We start from the raw sequence: 21712 nt of genomic DNA on the forward strand, positions 1-21712 counted from the left end.
GATATTTGCGAGGAGAACTCTCTGAGGTGTGCCTTTGTACCTACAAGGTACAGACAGCCCAGACATTGCTCCAGAGCACTCAGGACACTAGCGAGAGACTTAAAAACCGCATCACCTGCTTAGTGGATCTTGAAAAGCTTTAAATTTATTAGCGTGGATATGATGGATTTCAGCTCCCTACATGTACAACAGAGCCAAAATTTGCCTTGTCATCTGTTAGGCTCAGAATCGCTTCCCTCTGATTCCCCCTGACATCCCAAAAATACCCAAGACCAGAAAAAATCCTATTGTACGATAGAGAATAACTGATCCTTTCTAAGGTTTCCTCTCACACAAAGAATATAACGAATGAGGCTGCTTGTATATATAATAGGTATATATGTGAGTATATACAGGTATATACACATGGGAGAGGGGGAGGACAGCTTCTGACTTGACAGCCCAAAACTCCTCTAAGGTAGAAGGAAAAAAAAAGGCATTATTCCCAGACTGAATTAGAGCAGGGAATGGACCCCCATTTATCATCATGCAGGGAGAGCACTGGTCTATTAGATTACAGGCTACCCTTACACAGGTGCCTCTCCCCTAGAAATCTTTAATTGGAAATGTGTAAGTTTAGCCAAAGTCCAGCGTTGTTAAATCATGATGCTTCAAGGAAAAAGCTCTTACCACCCTCAAGTTTTGCACTACAGACTGCACACAAAATAGCCACCTGTGAAAGCAGCCCTTGCTGAATTCAGAAATTAACGTGTGACATATTAGAAATACAAGTGAGGATCACAGTTTCAGTAGGTCACAGGAACAAAGTACTGCAACACCACTGTTGGGTTTGTTTTGCTTTTAAAAGAACCAAGAAGAAAACAGGTTCTTTCCCTTGTATCATGCAGACAAGTACTATACACTTCTGTGAAAAAAACGCTGCAAAAGCTGTTAATATTCCAACTCCTACATCAGATTAATACTTTGACACCACCAACATAGCTGTTTTGGGAACCAGGGGGAGGAATCAAAGATGAAATGAGATTACAAACCTTTAATGTACTCCGGTTGCCAAGCTGGCAGTCTAGTAGCACTGGTTCATACTTTTTCATCAAAGTATCCCAGTTATGGTCACTAACAGTGAAACTACTTTCGTAGCCTGAGGTGACAGAAGAACCAGCAGATGCTGCATCTGAGGAATCCGTAGAATATGAAAGCGTTGCATCTGTATCTGAGAGAGAGACGGTCTCACAATCCTGTATTTTATCATTTGCTGTGGTCTCGTTTTCATGCTTCAAATCGTCACTGGGCCTAGAGAAGCAATGCAAAGCTCCTGAGTGCTCATGAGTTCTTGCTGTCTCTTCTAGTTCCTGTAGATTTCCTGCAATGCTGGCATGCAGAACATGCTCAGCTTCCTTGATGGTTGCCTTGCCTTCAGCATCACTTACTCCAGAGGCTGAGTTCAGGGAGAGCTGTATGAAGCTGAATCTTGAACTAAAGCTATTGTGTGAACCAACAGAATGAGAAACAACTTCTCTGTTTTGATATTCACAGTTATTATTCACTTCTGTCTGATCCAAGGCATACATCTTTTGGGGCTCACTCACTTTAGTGCTGTGGCCCATCTCCCGTGCACAGCATACAGTAGAAACATCTTTGCTCGTTGCTTCAGCAGGGTAAATTGATATCATTGTGTTTTCTGATTGTGGATTCTTGTAACAGGAAAGATTTTTGCAGCTTCCCAGCATATTTCCAGTACTGCCCAACACTGTTACCCCATCAGCAGGAACTACAGCACTACTTGCAGTTGAACAGCAGCGTAAGAATTCAAAGTTCTTTTCGTATTGTCTGTAGAGACAGCAGTTCTCGAAGTCTTCACAATGCTGCCTGCCATGTTTGAACTCTTCTGGGCTGAATGGCTTGCAGGCATCCAGGGACTGAAACTCGATCTGTCGCTGAGCTTCTGGCCTCATGTATCCAGGTCTTTTTGCCAGTTTCTTTTTACGAAGAGAGCCTGAAGGCATTGAGTGCTCCGAACCATCTGGGGCGAGGGGGATAAGAAAAAAAGTAATTAAGGCATTTCTGCAGTTTTCCAGAATTAACATATTGTAGCATCTGAAAATAATTATTTCAGGAATTTCAGACAGCTCATCAGTTATCAGTTTCCATTTTGACTAAACGAAGACACAGACCATATTGCAGATAGAGGAGAAAAGGTGTTATCAGAGAACTCTGTGCATTCATTCGCTTTCTAAAGAGTCTGCACCAGCTTTTAAGTGAACTTCACTGGCATAACCGTGCCCATCAGGACACAAGCCCATGTATGACAGATCACAGTCTTCCCTGCTTGTAGCAACGCTCTGCAATGCTTCATTCTCAAATCACAGAGACTTCATTAGTTGCAGCACAGAACTTCTTTAGTCTCTTTGATGCAGAACAATTTTCAGGCATACAAGCACATCTAGGATAGCACCGAACCTACATCAAAAACTCGAGAAAGATTCACAATCTGTTGCTGTTCTCGTCCAGTTTCTTGTTCGTATTTGTGTTTTATTAATACAATCAAACATTTCAGATCCAGCTTCTACAATAGATGCAGCTCTTTAACAGTCTGTGGCTGCAAGTCTGTTACTCTAGTGAGATATTTTATAAATCTTCATTTAGATTTGCCATACTACCTGTTGTCCAGATAATAAGAATGTAAGTTTTGAGTGCAGGACCATCAGTCCTAGAAGACTAGTACAAGCATATGGTTGGTAGCATTATTGCAATATTAATGTCAATTAAAGAGGTCCCCTAAACAACAGCTCAATCTCCCCACATATACATTACATACACAGATGAAAAGATAAGATTGGCTGCTTTCAGAGTAGAATAGAAAGAACCAAGGTAATAAACAACACTAAAAGCAGAAGATTAAAATGTAGCATCTTGTCTTTGTTTTCTGTATGCTTCTATACAAAAAATAGGTCATTTGAAAAAAAGTCAGCTACGTGAACAGGTTAAACAAAGATTACAGGGTGACTACTTACAGTTTCTTATGGATTTACTGCTAGTCAAAAAGTATTCCATACTTCTATCCTGCACACAATCAATGGGAATACAAGCTCTGCACCATCATCCATTTTGTATCACAAAAACATATTGAACTGGCTTATTTGCCAGAATCACACTTCAAAGGGACCTAGTGACTACCTGAATTATGCCCTTGATTAGCTGCCTTCTATTCACTGAAACAGAATCAATTGCCAGAATCCCAGGTACTAGGATTATTCTGAGCACTGACACAGGGGCCTTCCGAAAGGCAACTTCTAGGATTTTCTTTTCCCCTATACAATATATTAAATGTTCACCTCCAATCACAACCCTTTGTCAATTTTTCATTGACAGACTTGCACATACTCTAAACACCTTGGCAACTAACTCCTAACAGAAGCTTCATACACACCTCATTAGAACGACATGCCATACAAACATTTAAACCTGAAACTTCTCAGGCGAATTTTTCCAATATTCACAGCATCTTCTCCAAGTGAGCTTCAACGAAAGCAATCTGAACATTTTGCAGATATTACAATACTGGCATCTCACTATGGCACTGCAGCTAAGTTTCAGTATTTTGCTTCCTATCACCATAAATTAGGATACCCCAGCTGTCTCTCGCTCTCTCTTTTGCAAGAGGAAAAAAAAAAAATCACAGAAATCAGAAATAAAAAAGGTCATGGAGTCCATCAGCCTGTCTACTATAAAAAGACAGTGAAATGCTCTACTGGGAGTAGTTTAATAGAAATTGTAACAAACAGAAACCACTCTTGAAGGGAATAAAAATTGAACAAAATGTTCTTTAGAATTTAATTATTTTATTTTATATACAAAATAATAGTCAAGATTTGCCTTCAGCAGAAGAAATCTGTCATGCAGAAAAAAGTCATTCTAAGACTGGATATATTTTATCATAGTTTACAAAGGCTAGTCACAGGCTTTGTCTGTAAAAAAAAAGTAGAAAAGGTTCTTCAGTTTAATTAAAATCAGTTTAAAATTGATCTCAGTAAATTACTATGAATTTCTAAGGCAAACAGATAATTACAGCTCTTTAAACACCACATTTAAACTAATGTAAGTAAGGTTTAAATTGTTAAATATTTGCATCACGTGAACTAGATGCAATTTTCTTTGAGTTAAATTGGTACAATTCCATTATCCTGAATTAGCCCACCCGAAAGCCCCACATTTCCGCAATGCTCCCCACAAGCACAGGTAACCCTCCGGACAGAGGTTTGCCGTCCAGCTCCTTTATGGGCTCCAGATCTGCCTTCTGGCGAGTCCACCAGCCCAGGTCCATCACCTGGCTACACCACTGACCAAATTACACAGTCCAGGATGGCAGTCCAAACCACGAGCAGTTCTAGGGATGCTACAAGGAGAGGGCTACCGATCCTTAGTTAGTAAAGGGGCTAAAGGCCCAAGTTTCCCATTCCTGGGGCGCAGCCCTTTTCCTTAGGTCACAGCGCTTCCAGGTCAGGTGTTGAAGCCTTACAGCCATGCAGAGGTCTTCTGAGACAGCCCAAGCCACCGAGGATGCCACACGCAAAGAGGTTTAGGGTCTACACAGAGTTTTTCGGACAACCCCAGGACCGGCCTTCCCCAAAGGAAAGGGAGGGAGGAGGCGGCCGCAGCCAGAGTCTGGCCTCCACAGCCAGAGAGCACCCACAGTGCCCTCACCCACCACGAAACCCAGGCAGGACATTACCGGTGCTCAGGGTATACCGGTCCTGCCCTGTTTACCCTTCTATTCTGCCCCTTTTTTTTAAGTTTAGAATCATTTTGGTTGGTTTGTCATCATGCATCTCAAATTTAGTTCTGTGTTCTTCTGCATAGCCTTCTAATCATTGCTTTCTGTATCTAATGTCCAGACAAAGAAACTACATTGAACCAATTCGGCTAACTTGTTAAAAAGGTCTAATTTTTCTCATAATTCCCTCAGTTTTGTTTCAAGACCCTCAAAAAACTGCTGAGACCATGGCAAGTACCTACAAGACTATTGAAATTGCACCTTGGAGCACTGGAAAAGCACCTGGAGATAATTTAAAAATATATACATATTACCTTGTAGTGTTACAGTTTGTATGAGACACACACCTAGACAAAAAAGCCACAAATGGAAGAAAGGCCTTTCAATTGCAATATTACAAATCAACTTTTAAAAATACACATCACACATTGCAACTTCTAGGATCATATTTTCATTCAAGTGTCAGATAATGTTCAAATAGCTTCGATTCCAAGATATGAAAGCCCAGAAAGAACCCACTTGATTGTAACAGACCTTTCACCACAGCCAGTGTTTCCTAATGAGTAAGAGCTCAGAGTCAGAAGACAGAATTAACAGGGTCTAACACCTGAAAACAACTCATGAGCAGCAACGCTGTTCAAGTCTCAGTTGCACCAGTAAAATGAAACAGGGAGAGGTGAAGCCAAAGAGCATTTATCACTGACGTGAAGAGCACATTCACTTGTACTCAACCTGAAGTTGAGGAACAGCAGAACAGTTACCTGATTTATTTTAGATAATGAATCTTCATTTTCAACCACAAAAGTCACCGCTCAGTTTTTCGACCAACTGCTCTAATACCGTCTGTAGATGGATAGTCATAAGAAAGTGAAGTGCTTATAAAGTCCACCAGGATTTTACAGATCAATACAAACTCTGCAGTAATTACCTCCCTGCCCATGCTTTAAAACCCATAATGCAGAATACCTGCAAGCTCATTAAGCTCTCCTTGAAAATAAATGAGAAGTTATATATTCAGTTTTAAAAAGAGCTCAACTATCCGCACACCCCTACATCACACACTGTTGATTTTTATTAGAATAGCAAATTCACCTTTAGAACATTTGTGTGGGCCAGCTGCAGTGTCTGAGGAAAAAATATTGGGTCATATTCAAAGCCAAATATCAAAGCACCACTCCAAGCAGTTTCTGCAGTGCTGCTTCTGTTGAGGAAGCCCTAAAAACTTGCATTAAACTGTATGCAAACAAAGTAAGTGAAATGAAAGTATGTATTATTTATAAAGACACACACGAGCTTAACCTTTCTCAAGGATTAATTAATCTGACATGACAATAGCCATGATTGTTCAGTTCCTTGGTCAGAAAAATATGTAAAATATTGTGGTTTCTAACTAGTTACCTTTTGACTTGTTTGCTGAATTTCAAAAGACACCACAAAATATTCAAAATAAGGTGGCACTGATCTCAACACAACCTCTTTTAAAATAAACCTTTAGCTTCTTTATGCACTTACGCTTTCTAATAGTTACCTTTGAACATAGATTTTTGTAACTATTAAAACAGGAAGGTCTCATCCAGCTTCTTCACCTTAATTATTGAATGTTAGCTATACTTTGATTTATCTACCATTTTATGAAGCATATCTATCAAAGACGAGCAATGGCTGAGCTATATTATATTTGTTCCCATTTACGAATGATTTCCTCACCAAGGGCTCCTATAATTTCTAAGCTCACATGCTGAGTTTAGTTATTCAGCTGCTAAATTTCCAAGATGTCACGTACAAAATATACTCTGAAGTCATTAAATGCTTGTTAGTTGTTATTCTTCATTAAAAACACTTCAAAGATTCATGCATTTTAGATGTCAGTGTCCTGCCTTTGCCAGTGTTTAAATAATTGTATTTTTATTGACACACTCCCATAATACACATCATCCAGTTGTTATATTTGAGCCACTTACCTCCTTAATGCAACAACTCATTTTAAGCCATTTGATGAAATTGCGACACCCCTCTCTAGAGTAAGGATCACATTAGCTAGCTGATCACTACTTCCAACACGCCCATCAAGTATTTTTCCCCCTTAAAAGAGTTTCAAACCTGGTTTTGCGTTGTCAACTCTAAGACAAAAAATTAAGATATATTAACAAGTAAACTAATAAATTTCAAAACACTTCCAAAGACAGTAACAATCACCTGTTTAGTCAGCAGGGGATAACAGAAACACCCCTTTCATTAATTACATATCTTAATTGTGTTCTATATTGCCACGTTCAACATGCAAGCACGCCTGCATCCATCACTATTCAGCAGTGCATTGACTACAGTACAAGCAGGCTTTTTTTCCCCTCAAGCAAGCGCCTCGCTGAATCAAGGCCCATGCACCCGTATGCTAAAAAGCACAGAAATATGCATTTCTGACCTTTTTAAATTTAAAAAGGTAATAACTACCCAGCCTGTGAAAGCATGCAGTTGCACTGTGAAGGCCTATTTGATAACTAATCAACACCCTATGGCTGGCAACCTGAGATCCAAGGCTTGGCTATTATAGAAAATTGCATTCCTCCAAGTCGAATGTAAATTACACCATCTAACTTTACCACTGCAGCCTTCCAAGGAAGCTCATTTTGTTGGTCAGTAGAACAAGTGGACAAATTCACTCTAGAGCAGGCAGGTGACTCCTGGCTGTCTCAGTGAAGCAGGACCATTTAGATAGCACAATAGTGTTGAAAAATTACATTTCTGCTCTTCTCATAAGCGAGATTTCTGCTTTTATGCGGTCAGCTGCTTCTACAGAAGTCCTGAGAAGGAGGAAAAAACAAGGAAAGCCAGGGAAGCCTGAGACCTTTGTCATAAATTTCAGCATGGTCTCACTACAGACAGTCCTCACACATCTCGGCCCAGTACAGCCCCAGGATACTTGCAGCAGACCCCTGGTGGACAACCACACACCACAGGCAAAGCCACAGGAGGGTCTGGGAACACGAGCTGGTACCAGCACTGGTACTTCACCACCATCAGTAAACAGAAGGCACCAAACTTCCCCACAAATGGCCAGCCCCAATTGATTTAAAGCCTGGTTTTTACTCTTTTTACTTATAGTTAAATGATTAATTAATGTCTCCACTTTTCAAAAGGGCAGAAGGACACAACAGTTGCAAACCTGAAGAGAAGTGCAACAGAGAAGCAATGCTTATCTCAGCAGTTGTTTTAAAGGTTTGTTGTTCTTCTTCTTCCTGGGTAGGGGAAAAAAACCTTTTGTTCACAATTTCAGTGCAAAGTTCTGTAGAGGCAGCCCATGCAAATGTCTCAAAGGGAGAGAACGTTCTTGTTCCTTCAGTCAAGATCTGGAAACATTCAAATACGACACAAAAAATAGGGGGAGAGGATTTTGCATGAAGCTTACAAGAAGAAACTGAAGTTCGGTTAGGTCCTAAATTAATTTGTCAGCAATACTTACTGGATTTGCAGTCATATCCCATAAAAGCATTTCACCGTACATGTATGTAATTATGAAACTAGTATGAAATTATGAAATTAGCAGTCCTTTTCAAGAATGGTCTAGTTAACACACCACACTTCTCTTTCATCACTCTGTCTACTGAGTGACAGTGCAGATTCCCACCACTTCTGCTCAGTCAGATCATCTACAGCAAGACTCTAATATAAAACTCACCGGGGGGAAGAGTGAAGTGTGAGAGCACATTGACAGCAGTCAATTTCTAATTCAAGCACAGTTTCAGTGCTCCAGCTTGGAGATTTGAATTTTTAATTTCACTGAGAGAGCGGGTTCCAAATTAAGCATCTGATGCACAGTCAGTCTGAAAGCAGAATTGAGTTTACTGAAATAGAAAGTAATTTTCTCTTAACAGCTCAGTAGTGATCACATATAATGAAAATAAAACAACATGGCAGTTCCTATATTGCCAAGGGTGAGGAGTCAGTATGCTTTTAACTTTACAATTTAATATCAAAGTCCCATGACAAATGCTCCTCCTTTGTCCGCTGTAGGAAGTTTACCTCACAGCCCCAACCAGGCTGTCACGGCGTGATGTCAGTGCTGTCTAAACAACAATGAAGACAGAATGAAGTTTCAGACATCAGGAAAGCTGAGCAACAACGCTGGACAGAAAGCACAGCAGCTCAGGATGCAGCTTAACTACAAGATACTGCAAGAGTCACGTACACAGACCGCAGTAACAGCAACACAGGGGACATGGAGCCCACCTGCAGCAGGAGGCACACAAACAAACAGCACTGTTCCCTCTCCCTGCTCTTTCCAAAATAAAATCTCAGGGCTTTAAGCAAACCCCTGTGACTATATGCTCCCATAGAATTTCTGTACTCAAGCATTCCCTCCTCTTTGCAGAACGATTGTGCAGATTGTGCTTTCGCTAGCTGACAAATCGCCACTCTGCTGGGTGTACCACCAGGTACAGACTGCAACACTGCTCTCCTATCCTCCACAGCCACACAGATGACTTCAGTTAATGCAAGACCTTGCTAAAGGCCAGCAGGTAATTCAGCATCATCGGTTTTCGGATGTTAGAAGCCAGCAAGGGTTCAGCCTCTGTGCTCCAGCAGGACGAGCATGGGTTCCCCAAGAGACCTACGCCAGTAGGCAAGGATGCACGCGATATCCCTTTTGAGGGCTTCTACAAGGATATGCTTGACCTTTACAGCCCTTACCTGAGGCTGCAGGCAGACAAAATGGAAGCTGGAAGCTTGCTTTATTCAGCCTGAGAACACAGGGGTGAAGATAGCGGCTTTATCCTTTTCTTCCAGTATGAGGAGAAAACTAGATTGGTCAGGTGCAATTCTGAGATCAGTTTACAAACGTGCCATGGAAGTACTGTAGCTAATATTGCTGAAACTGCAACAGAATACTAACCACAGGCATGTAGCACACAGCTGAGAAACCACAGCTCCTTCGGAATAAGACAAGACAGAAGTCACTCTGCCTTAAGTCAGGTATCTCAAAAAAAAAATCAGGAAAGAGTATTGTTTCTCTATATAAAGCAACTGCATTGAATTACAGAAAAAAGGATGCCTCTGACAACGTAGAAATGACCTATGTTGCTGATCCTGCGATATCAACAGCAGATCACGTTTAAGGAAGTGAACTGTTAACACAGAGAAAAAGAAGATAAGAAAAGCAGTACACCACCAAAAAAGCCACATCAAAACCATGAAAAGCAGTCAAAGCTCTGTATAGTGACAAGTTCAGACACCACCACGGCTGTCTGTTATCAAGACCCTCTTTCATTTAGCCAAACATGCTCCAACGTGCATTTTCTAGCACTAAGCCTGCATTTCCCAGCCAAGCAGAGAGCAACCTCTCCTTGGTGGTACCCAAAAGCCACGCCACAAAGCCACAACTGAGTCCAAATGTAGATGTTAGGCACCATGGCCACAGACTAAAGATTCTCAGCAGAACCGAAATCCTGTCTTTACGCAAATTCAGAAGTCATGACCGCTAGCAGCGAACAAGGATTTGTGGACACGGTTGTGGCAGACCCCATGCTGAGGGAAGACACAATCAATACTGACAGCTCTACTAGAGACTCTCACTCATTTTGCCTCCACCCTACTCTACCAACACCAACGTAGTACATCCTTTCTGCTGCTCCCATCAAACCCAGCTTCCCTTTCCACCAAATTCCCCTGCGTTTCTCTTCTTGGTCCGTAACTAGTCCTCACAAACCAACTTCTCATTTATCTTATACTAAGTGCAAAAGACTGTTGAAGCAGAAACCATCCCAAACCTGTATCTCCGACCTAACTGCAGAGGTCACACTTGCACACCATACAGCCCAGGGCGATAACCCTCCACAAAGCTCCCAAGCAACATTCAGAGCCACAGAGAAGCACTCTTCCCCTACATCACTCCTCAATACCACCTCTTTGGTCCTTTCCAGTTTCCCCCTTCTGTCCCGATCCCAATATGCACAAGCTCCCTAGGAGCACGCCCCTCACAACAGCAGACAAGCACATCTCAACTTACCTCCAAAAATCCTCCCTGCATGAGCTTCCAGTTCCTCCATATCACCCCATTCCTTTCCAGATGAAGAGCCTTCCTACTTCCCAGTCCCCACCAGCATGGCTGAGAAGTTTCTAGGCTTCTCCAAGTCCATTTAAAAGGAGCCCAACCCCACTTCAGCTGTGTCCACTGACTTCATTGCTTTCCCCCAGGTGCACACCTTTTGGCCACAAGGACTTCAGCCAGTCCTAAGGGCTCCTGTTACCTCTTTCACAGCACACGTAGTCTGTGTGAGTATATAAACTAAATCCCACGTTAAAGGCACACTGGCTCCATTCATCCCTTTTGAGATCTTCTCAATGAAGACACTATTGTAAGAGCTTCTTTCCTGAGACAGTAAATCGCTGCTATTCACATCTAAGAAATCAAGACAATTGCTTGCCGCAATTTACTCTGACAGTCTCCCTGAGATAACATATATTAGCCAATAATACAGGTTGCATTTATTAACATACACCATCGACATTCAACAAAACCGTAGATTTTTGCCAGAAGCTTTCTTTTTTTTTTAATCTTTTCTGTCACACATTATTTGCAATTCCTTCCTTAAGTATTCCTACTTAACTACAAGGATCTGCTACCTTTCATTGAACCCTACCTGTCTGCTCTTATTATCCAAGTAAGCTAAAGAACGGTATTTATCTTCAAAGAAATTGTGCCCTTTCATGAGATAGCTTGCAGATGTTTCTTGGGCACCAAAGGATCTGTATGATACTGTAATGAAACAAAGTCTCAAGTAAAATACTTCAAGTTAAAGAATGAGAAGTAAATACAAACAACAAAAAAAAAAGTCAGGCTGACCCTTGAAAGATATCTTTTATATAAAAGGAAAATTGTCTTGTATAAGCTAATGAAATTTTTCTGTTCAATCTATTCTTAATTCAGCTTAGCATTTTAGAAGGGATAAGAAGTGCTGATTGCACCATATGGTGCTAAACACGCACACCTGAAAAGATCTTATTGGGTATCAAAACGCTTGGCAGGAAGAAAAAAACAACTTTGAGTGCCATTCAAGTAGTCTTCCAGAATTAACACAGACCGTGCACGTAAATCTATTTCCAATAAATCCAAGAAAATTTATTATAGGCTTTAGAAAACCCGAATTCTAGGACTTGGCGGGGTCCTCTGCAAGGTAACCCGCAGAGGCCTGTCCCCTTCAGATGCGAGGGCCAGGCCTTGGGGCAGCACTAGCGTTGTGACAGTGGGGATTTCTGCCCCTGCTGCTCTCAGCCTTGGGCAGGGTACTTCTGTTACACAGCCCTTTTGTACACAGCGTTGTTGTTATTAACAAGTAGCTGACAGAACTGCCATAGCTTCCTTTCGGGGAAAGTTAAAGCATGGCAAGAGACATTTAATCACCTCGGTCCTAAGGCACAGCATAGTCTGAAGCATTACTTTGTGGTTAAAAGAGACCACGTGAGAAGTTAGCTGACTTACCCGAGTCACAGAGCATGCCCCAGATGGGGCTGATCACTTACACAGGACTCCTGAAAGACCTGGGGAGGGGGAATGTTTCCACTATAAAAACACACCACCTTAGGCTTTGCTCTTTTGGAACTCCTGTCTTTATCGAAAGGATTGCAGATCTGAAAAAAGCAATGTTCAGACAGAACGTGAATATTCTCAAAACTACCAAACCTTGAAGTCTTGGGTCTACCTGAGGCAGATCCTGACAATAATGTTATTTTATGCCAAGTCTGCACAGTGAATTTTCATTGGAAACTTCAGGTTTAAGTTAAATTTTCACCACAAATTAGTAAAAAAATAAATAAATAAATAAATAAATACAAACATCATATTTAAGTGACTCCTTAACTTATCTATAGTACAGTTTGAGCCTGTCTACATTTTGTACTCCAAACTTAACAAGTCTATACTAATCCACGAATCTGACACATGAAAACATATTTATAAAGTATCTGAGTGAAGTAAGCCCAGAAAGATAGTTTAGTGGAAGAAGAGGTTCATTGACTGGCTCCCTTAGTGAAACAGGGCTACTTTTAAGCCAGAAGCCTTAAGTCCTCTACTGACTATGGAAAGGACAACTCAAAGGATTCTGAAGTGACTTGCAAGAGCTCCGCGACCTAAAAATCATCCTCTCCCTTCGACCCCCCGTGAATAGGAACATCCTGCATGAACAGCCTTACAAAAACAAAGAGGTGCCAGTAAGACTCAGAGCAATACTGAGAAGATACATGGATTGTCATTCCTGTATAATAAAAGTGTCATAGTGCATTACTGAGCAAAAACATATGAAACATCTTAAACTTAAATTACCTCGAAGTCTGAGTCATAAGCAAGGGCTTCTGTATCAGAAAATCATGAAGACCAAACTAAGGACATCTTTAAGGTTACAATGCCCTCTTTGGGTTTAAAGATATATTTGCAGCAAGTTTCAGCAAATACAGCAGCTATTTTACACTACAGGAATGAAAGTAAATGAAAGAATGCCAAGTGTGCCACTCTAAAACTAGGTTATAAATGACACCTGATTCACATCTACTAGCAACAATATTCCTAAAATGCTACATACCAGTAGGAAAACTTCACCCCAAGTCCAGTCAAGCTGTGCAGCAGGCTGCCAAGAGAGGCTGTTCAGCCCTTGGAGGCTTCCAGGGCCCAGGAGGAAGCTCGGAGCAATCTGCTCTGGCCTCAGTCAGCCCTGCTTTGAACAGGGAGTTAGATGAGAGACCCGCCAAGTCCCTTCCAACCCAAACAATCCCATGATATACCCCAGCTTTAAGAACAAGTCTTGGGATTTGCAGTATTCCATCGTGTTATCTATACAGACAACATCATTTCAAGTGTATCATCAGTGACGATACATGCAGCTCTGAAAGAAAGCAATTCATCTGATCTTACTTCACAAGGGAGTCACAAGGAAGTTAGTAAACAACAGCTTCATCACATCCTGGAAGGCGGAAGCAGCTGGCTTTCTACAAACAAAATTAAAAGTTCAATACTTGAAATAAATAGGTTCTTAACCAGCTTTTAAGCATTCAACACACACAGAGAAATCACAAGCTTCAATGATAGCCAGTGCCTTAAGCAAGACAGACACAATAAGGCATAACATAAAAACTCCTATTGTTCCACAGCCGCAGACCTTTAGTAGTTAGCTGGTGATTAAATGATGCTCATGAGCATCACTTAAACGTCACTTTGATCTACTGCAGTTATTTCACAAAATGTTTATTACCAAGACTTTTTTATTGGCTGTACAAACATATGAAAGCACATCTCTCAAGGCATCATTCAGTTTGCTATATTAAAAATTATTTTGATACCTTTTCTTAGTCTGCTTTCCAAGGGGCGGATAAGAGGGGGCCATCTGCTAGACTGCAACTGTCTGAAGACACTTGCCTTTGAAAAACGTAATCACTGCCATGGTTCCAAGGGCATTACACACACACAAAAAAAAAAAAAAGTAGCCCCCTTTGAGCAGCTGCCACAAAACCAGCCTCTCACACAAAGTACCTGGCAAAAGGAGGAGAACAACCACCCAGGGACCACTGCCTCTACCCTACAGAGTCCACAAAGTCTAACTACAACATGGGCATGGAAGAAGGCAAACCTGAATACTGTGCCTCGCACCTGTACCAGGCAGCCATAGCCAATGACATGGATGTATATGACCGGTAAAACCGAGTGCACAAACACCCAAATATTTCTATGTCTCCATTTATTGGTTTTATTTACTCCTTGGTTTCCTCCCTTTACTTCTCGGTTTTCCAGGACTGGTCTCTTTCTTCTTACACTACTGCTCAGTGTTGGTGTTTACAACACATACACAGGCTGCTACACAAAATTCCTTAGAACAGCCTTAAGCCGTCATCTGTAGTGTCTTTACCTGGCCTGTTTGCTCTTTTTTTTCCCTATTATCATTATTATTATTCCCTACTTGCTCTCTGCATTTTAATCCTTCTTTTTAAAGTTTTTCTGGTACTTTATATCGTGGTTTTCAAGTCATTAAAGGCCATTTTCAGAGTGCACAACTGTTCCAAAGCAGAGGCCTGGACGACAGACAGCAATCCCACATACTCCTCACATGGCTTGCACTGAACACTCATACTGTTTTTTTTAAAACCACAGCCACTCTGAATTTGCTACAGCCAGACTTCCAACTTGACACCTAGACAAAGCGCACAGAGCTTCACTAAGACCTGGCAGCACAGAAAGCAGTAACATAAACAAGTGTGTGCAGACCCAAAAGTTCAAAGGTTCGAGCCCTCATCAAGAGCATCAATGCCACCCCAAGCTCACCAGAAACACAGCAAAAATGTTGCTACCCACCTTTATCACTAATTAGAATAAAGGTAAGTTATTTTAAAATATTAAATTAGTTCAGAAAGCAAGTGGCATCAATATACACAGCCTATACAACTAAGCAAAGATTAGATATCAGCCATCCTCTATCGGATAAACAAAAGGCATTGACAAAAACAGGGCATGCCAGCTCCTTTCACAAAGGGTGATGAAGAGTCCTATAGATCATCCTTTCCAGAACGGTAACACTGCTTATGAACCCACAGTCCTACCACATACTGGAAAAAGCAATAACAAACACACTTCTGAAAAACTCAGCATTGTAACTGTACTAAAGACACGCAGAGAACACCTCTCAGCTAATACGAAATGTTTCTTAACTTGAACTTGGCCTTGGAGCATAGGATCTCATGGAAAATTCTGCCATTGACAAGAGCTAGTAGCGCAATCAGGAAAATTCCCTATCTGCTAAAAGAACAAATACCCAACTAATCAGCGCTCACTGCATACAACGTGAAAAGCAGGAGCTGGGCTTTCCTTACCTCAGAGCAACCTGAGGCCACCCAACAAGCACACTATTTCCCCTCCTGTCCTCATTTGCCCAGGAAGCCAACAAACAGCCTTTTACACTGCCCATTAACTGGAGCAGCCCTTCTCACGGCCACGGCTGTACAAGACAGACCACAAACACGTGAACAGTACAGCAGCTGCCTTGCCACAGCCACGTTCAGATTTCCCAGGGAAAGGAAACGCAATACCCGTTGATTATTAACCAGTTTGACACGCAAAACCACGCTGAGGAACAGCAGCCCCCTCTCCCATATCACCTGGGTCTCCACAGGCTTTCTGCAGGAGGAAGCACCTGGACCTCCATCCAGTGCATGAAATTCAATCTCACCACTGCCTCAGTAACTGTCCGCAGCCAAAACCCTATGAGAAGGGAAAGCTCTTGTCCCCAAAGCTATGCTTCACAACACCTATGAGAAAACAAGCCACTCCTGATAAGATCATCTGAGCCCTCCCAATGAAAAGTCAGGTACTTTACAGGGCTGAGACGCTTGGACTTACCACAAAGAGATTCACTGATAATCATTCCTTGGAGCCTTGGGAAGTTTTGTGAGGTAATATATTTGTGTGTAGGAAGGGAACAACCAGACCATAAAAAGTAGACAGCTACAATCTAAGAAAAAATAACCCTACAGCTATAACCACTTGGCTTTGCAACTGGTCTCCACCAGCACCATTCCAGGTGTCTGTGTATCTTCAGCAGTGATAATCCATAAAGTTAAGCTGATATACCAGTGGAAAGGATACTTACCAACATATTTAAGATGGGTAACAAAATAAATTCAGTATCCCACTAAAGCAGCAAGGAAGAAGCTTACTAGGAGGGAAAAATAATAATAAAAAGTCGCTCCCCTTCCCAAGCTCTCTGGAAACCTTACAGCTTTCCAAAAACAAAATGAAAGGACCCTAAGAATGGTTTCCTTCAGTGCTCAAAACACACTTATCAGACCCAAAAGCATAATTGCCAATAAATTCAAAAGTGGGGCCATCTAGGTGAGCTAAGCCAGGGACTGCTCTGCTCACCCCATCAATCAGCAAAGTCACGAAGCCCCTGTCAAACTTCATTATGTACAGGCACATTGAAAACATCACTACTATTTGACTCTACTTTCCCATTAATATTATAAGGAATTTAGCAAGGCGTTGAAAAGCGACACCAATGCCACATGCCCCTTCTTATGCCAGCTTGCAAAACAGTTCATAAGATCTAATTACACCAACTCCCATTTCCTGTCTTGTCCATAGATACTAAGCCTTTCATTCGTACTCAGTTTTACAATACTCACCACCAACCTCTTGACTTTTCCACTCTGCAGGTTGCCTCCAAGTTGCTCTAAGAGGTTTTCCTCTGTAATGTTTTCCTGCTCTGCTGACCTCTCACCCCAGCAAAAGAAGCCTTTCAGCCAGTGCCTGCTAAACCCCTCTAAGCAGCAGCCAATTCTGCTGCCATTCCAGAGAACAGGGAAAGGTGGAAGAGAATTTTACATACAATACATTAATTCTGCTCTTAGTTTCAAGCATCCACTTCTCCCATGCAGTTCTTTCACATGAAGATTTTATCATCTGAGCATATACACACATACCTTCCTTAGCAAACTACTGTTCCACTTGCAGTTCTGACTTGCGTGGTATTTGATCTGATCTAGAAGTGCAGGTGACGCATATACCTTTGAAATGGAGCTAGCTAAGCACTATTAAGAAAATGCATTTTCCAGCCCTAATTCTGAGAACACAACTGTTTATGCAGTAAATATTGACTTTTCGATGTGAAATCTAAATGTTTTCACACTTGGTGTGCCTAGGTGTTGTTACAAATAAACATATTGAGAGAAGGCAAAAAGAGCAGAGTAACTAGATAATCTCCTCTGACATCAGGGTCGCGCAACAAACAAACATTTGTAAGACAGCAAGAAAGGACGGAAAGGGAAGAGGGAGTGGGAAAGAATAGTAAGTACCACCAATCATACTCATTAGGCAACAGGGTCCCTGTTAGTAATTTATCATATAGAGATAATAAGAGACGTGCATGTTGGAAGGATGCAGGGCTGTTAAATGAAGGAGGGTCTGAAATAAAGACTGCAGTACTGTACTGTATGCAGATGCAGCACGTCACACAAAGGGGAGACGGAATCCAAATTTGGTGTGCCCCAAAGGAATCACAAAGAACAAAGAAACCATACTTCAGGCACGCACATGATCTCACGGCTCTGTCTACAGACTTCAGATTAGTCATTAAGCCACTTTACATTCGCAGCATCAATAAACAGGGAAATAACTCCACATCAATAGCTAATTCAATTTTCATACAGCAAACTCGCGTTTAACAAAGTATGTCAATAGCTGATCTCTGCTTCCACAGCATCAATAGCTCGGAGGCTGAGAAAATAAATGTCTCTCCCCAAAATCATATTTCAGGTGAGCAGTTAATGGGATCTTTTAGCCTATATGCTAAAAGAAGAAAAAAATAACTTTAATGGAGTGTTAAATAGTTAACATTACCCAGAATTAAGTAAACAGCTCCAAATAAGAATACTACAGTACTTAACATAGGCGCAGTAGCCTTTGTTCAGTGCCAGAGAGCCAAGTTTTTCCTCGTGTGACTGCTGATTTACAAAGGCCACATTCATCCCTCATACATAAGGGTTTTGCAGCAGTTTTCCTTCAAGAATATTGAATAGTATTACAACATACCCTGGGCTCAATCCTAATCTAAGTGACACAGCATGAAAGGGCTGCTCTCTGGAAAAAGACACAACATGCTAAGGATGAACTTGGAAATCACTATGGCAACTCCACAGGTTCCTCTCTGTTTACCTTTAAGCCTGATACTCCAAAGGTGGTGTGAAAAGCTGTTTTCACACGAGTTGTTAATATGTATTATGTCCAAAACCAGGAAAGGCTGCAGACTGCCTGCCGCTCAATTAGGAAGAACGTTTTCTCGACGAAGCCAAATGCTGAAATGAAAAAAATCATAACTCCCGATGAGCGCTCAGGAGGTGCTGCACACTCCAGTAGATCTCATTTGAAAGGTCAGGTAGTTCAGTAGCTGTAGGAGGCCCAAGTTATGGCGAGCAAAAAAAACCTAACCAAGTGTGCCTAATTTGCGAACAAAGTCGGAATTAACCTTTAGGGTTCTTTGCTTTAGTGAGTACAAAACATTGTTTGCAGTGCTTTCTGTCTTTCCGTTCTTTACAATTAATTTATACTGGTGCTAATAAATCCTCTTTTCTTACACGACCCCACTACAATTCCAGAAGCAGCAGCTTAGCCCAAACTTAGGCCCAAACTTTTGACTTCATTTTACTTGAAGAGAACAAAGGCTGATTTATCTGAATTTAAAGAGGGAGGAAGCCAGTGGCAATATAGTACTTGCCTGTGACCACACTTTCATGCTGCTGGATAAGTCAGTAGTATAGTGTACAAGAACAGGTTATTTTCACTGCCCAGTCTCAAAGAACTGTAGAGAAAATTTATAACTTTCATAGCATAAGCACTGGGAAGTAAGAAAAAAAAAAGGCATAAATGGACATAGTCTTAATCTCAAAATGTACAAAATATCAGGGGGTTCACATTCCCTCACCCTGCATTTTAGGGGACCACAAACCTCTAAACTCTACTCTTTTTCTTTTTAAACCACATATTTAATTTAAACATCCCTTCTTAAGTGCCTAAAAACCCTATCAATGGAAAAAAAAATGTACTAAAACTTCAGCCTTAAAGCACTGTTAATCTCTTCCTAGAAGAAACTACAACTTTAACTTCAGCAATGAGAGGGGGGAACACCAACACAACGTAATTAAGGGACTTACCACTTAGACAACATGAAAGTTTTAATACAGTAGAACTTCTCCCATTTTTGAGTTACTGTAAGGCCAATTGCAAATTAGCAAGTAAATGAACAAACGCAAAAGGACAAAAACAGAGAATGCATCCCAAGGTACTTTGTTCATTTCTTTGAAAACTCTAATTTGCTTTTAATTGTCGGCAGTGCTTGCTGGTATATGGTCTGTAGTATATTTTGGAGAAGCCTTTATAACACAGGCACTTCACTGCAGAGCTCTTAACTCGCTATTCGGAAGCATACCAAAAAGTCACTCAACCACTTGTACACAAAGATTAGCGTGGATTACCAAACCATGAATGAGCTGCTTTCTACTGAAACGTTGGCACGGACAACCAACGTGTTTGCAGAAAGTTTCGCTCGGCTACCAGCCCTTGGAGAACCGCACATCCGAAAAACCAGAAAGGCAGCTGACACACCCCAAGAGCGATCCGCCTTTCTTCCTGAGCTCTCCTGGGAAAGGTGAGCTATATTTTTCCAGAATTTCCCCACGGCTGCAGCCCTTCACCAGCACCGGCGTGGGTAACGTGGGCAGCCCCCGCTCAGCCTGACAGCTTCCTGACGGCTGCTGCTCCGCGGGAGGAGGCGAAGAGCAGCTCACCTATGCTAGAAATCACACTGTTTTAACACTCGGTTACTCACACAAGCGCAGACACATGAAGTTGGCTTCTCTGAAGATGGCAGTTTCTTTTTTGTCCTTTAGAGTGAGTTAGGACAGACGCGACTGTTGACTTCTGAGAGTACAGTTACTTCCCTCTTTGCAGTCAGTTAGTTAAAAATACATATATACAAACACATACCTACACATATGTATCTTTACAGCAATATAACTCCTTCCACGCCGGCAGAGGCGAAATTATGCAATTTTCAGAGTTTAAAAACTGGAGGTTACTTCAGCGCTATAACAAAGTTTCCTAGGCAGCACTCGCTGCGCTCACCCTCCCTGCGAAACAAACGCTAAAATCGCTGGGGCCTAACGGACCAAAAATCAAAACTTTAGAATAAATAATAAATAAAAATCGACAAAACCGGCTTGGCGCTGAGAAGCGGGAGCGGAACGCTCCGCATGCCGCAGCCCTGACCCCTTCCCTGCCCCACGCAGCCCCCCGACCCCGACCCGGCCGGCACTGCTCGGGGCCGACGCGGAACCCCTAAAACCCACCCCAAACCCCCCCGGGGCCCATGATCCCCGCGGGGGAAGCTGCCGGCTGCAGGCCGGGCCCCCCGGGGCTTCGCCACCCGCTCACCTGGGCTCACCGCCTCACTCCCACCGCGGCGCCGCCTGTCGGTGCCGCTGGGCCGGGGCTGCGGCCGCCACATGCCGACCCCGGCGGGGCCCCCCCCCGCCTCGCTCCGAGCCGGGCGGAAAGCGGCGGCCACGGCCACTCCCCTGCCGGGGAGCCCCGGCCCCGCCGCCGCCCCTCCTCCGGCCCGGCCTCCAGCGGCCGCCGGGGAGGGCCCGGGGGCCTGCCGAGCGCGGCGGGTCGCTGCCGGCATGGCCGCAGGGGGACGGAGGGAGGCGGCGGACCGGGCTGAGTAAAGCGCTGGGGGAGCGGCCTCGGCCGCTCGGGCAGGGTGTGAGCGCCCACGAGCCTAATTTCTGCTAAAATCCCTTCCCCAGTTTTGTGTTGTAGATAATTCAGTCCTCCGTCATTTATCTTATCTTCCCTAGTTAACACAGTCCTCCATCATTTAAGAAGTATCTTCTCTTCCCTAGTTGACACGTGCATCATCTTTTGCTCTCACTAGTATTTCTATACTTACAGTTCTATTTCTTTTGATAGCCATAATTATGAGCTTTATATAGACTTAGGACTATCCACTGACTGGCTTGGCACCAAGTCTGCTAAAATAACGCCTGCTTCAGTCACATATCATCACAACCTCTCAATTAACCCTTTAATGGAATCAACATTTTTCAAGGTGCCCTTCCATCCTCGTCTTCAAGACGCTCTTGCCTTTTCAAAAACATTAAATGCTATTATAAGTTAAAAATACCACTTTGTGTACTGAGAAGTTTTCACAGCATTCAGAAAAGTTGCTACGAAAAACGCCTGGGTTTAGTTGACAGCTGACAGCCTACTGGCGTTCTTGGGTTTCAGTCCGTTTATTAAGAAACACAGGACTTGCTAAGGGAGATTTGACCTCATATTCCAGTCTGTGCCCTTCCTGACTTGTGAGAGAAAATAACGAGCAGCTGCGCCTCACGTGCCAAAAATAGCCACAC

General features: G+C 42.4%; 1 protein-coding gene across 6 annotated transcripts in view; it reads right to left on the reverse strand.

The window, feature by feature from the left end:
- The window catches only part of DISC1 (DISC1 scaffold protein), a 202323-nt gene extending 181044 nt beyond the window's left edge, over positions 1–21279 (reverse strand). For 2 of the 6 annotated variants that reach the window (XM_080584388.1, XM_080584387.1), the window contains exons 1-2: positions 20733–21279; positions 1032–2020 (exon numbers count right to left, since the gene is read on the reverse strand). In XM_080584388.1, the coding sequence (XP_080440514.1) occupies positions 1032–2020; positions 20733–20982 (1239 nt within the window). In that variant the 5' untranslated portion in view covers positions 20983–21279. The remainder of the gene's footprint in view (positions 1–1031; positions 2021–20732) is intronic. The other 4 variants (XM_080584390.1, XM_080584389.1, XM_080584391.1 and 1 more) reach the window with 3 other exon arrangements.
- Between the last annotated feature and the right edge of the window lie 433 nt (positions 21280–21712).

This window comes from Anser brachyrhynchus (assembly GCF_964034855.1).
Source record: "Anser brachyrhynchus genome assembly, chromosome: 3".
Taxonomy (NCBI): domain Eukaryota; kingdom Metazoa; phylum Chordata; class Aves; order Anseriformes; family Anatidae; genus Anser; species Anser brachyrhynchus.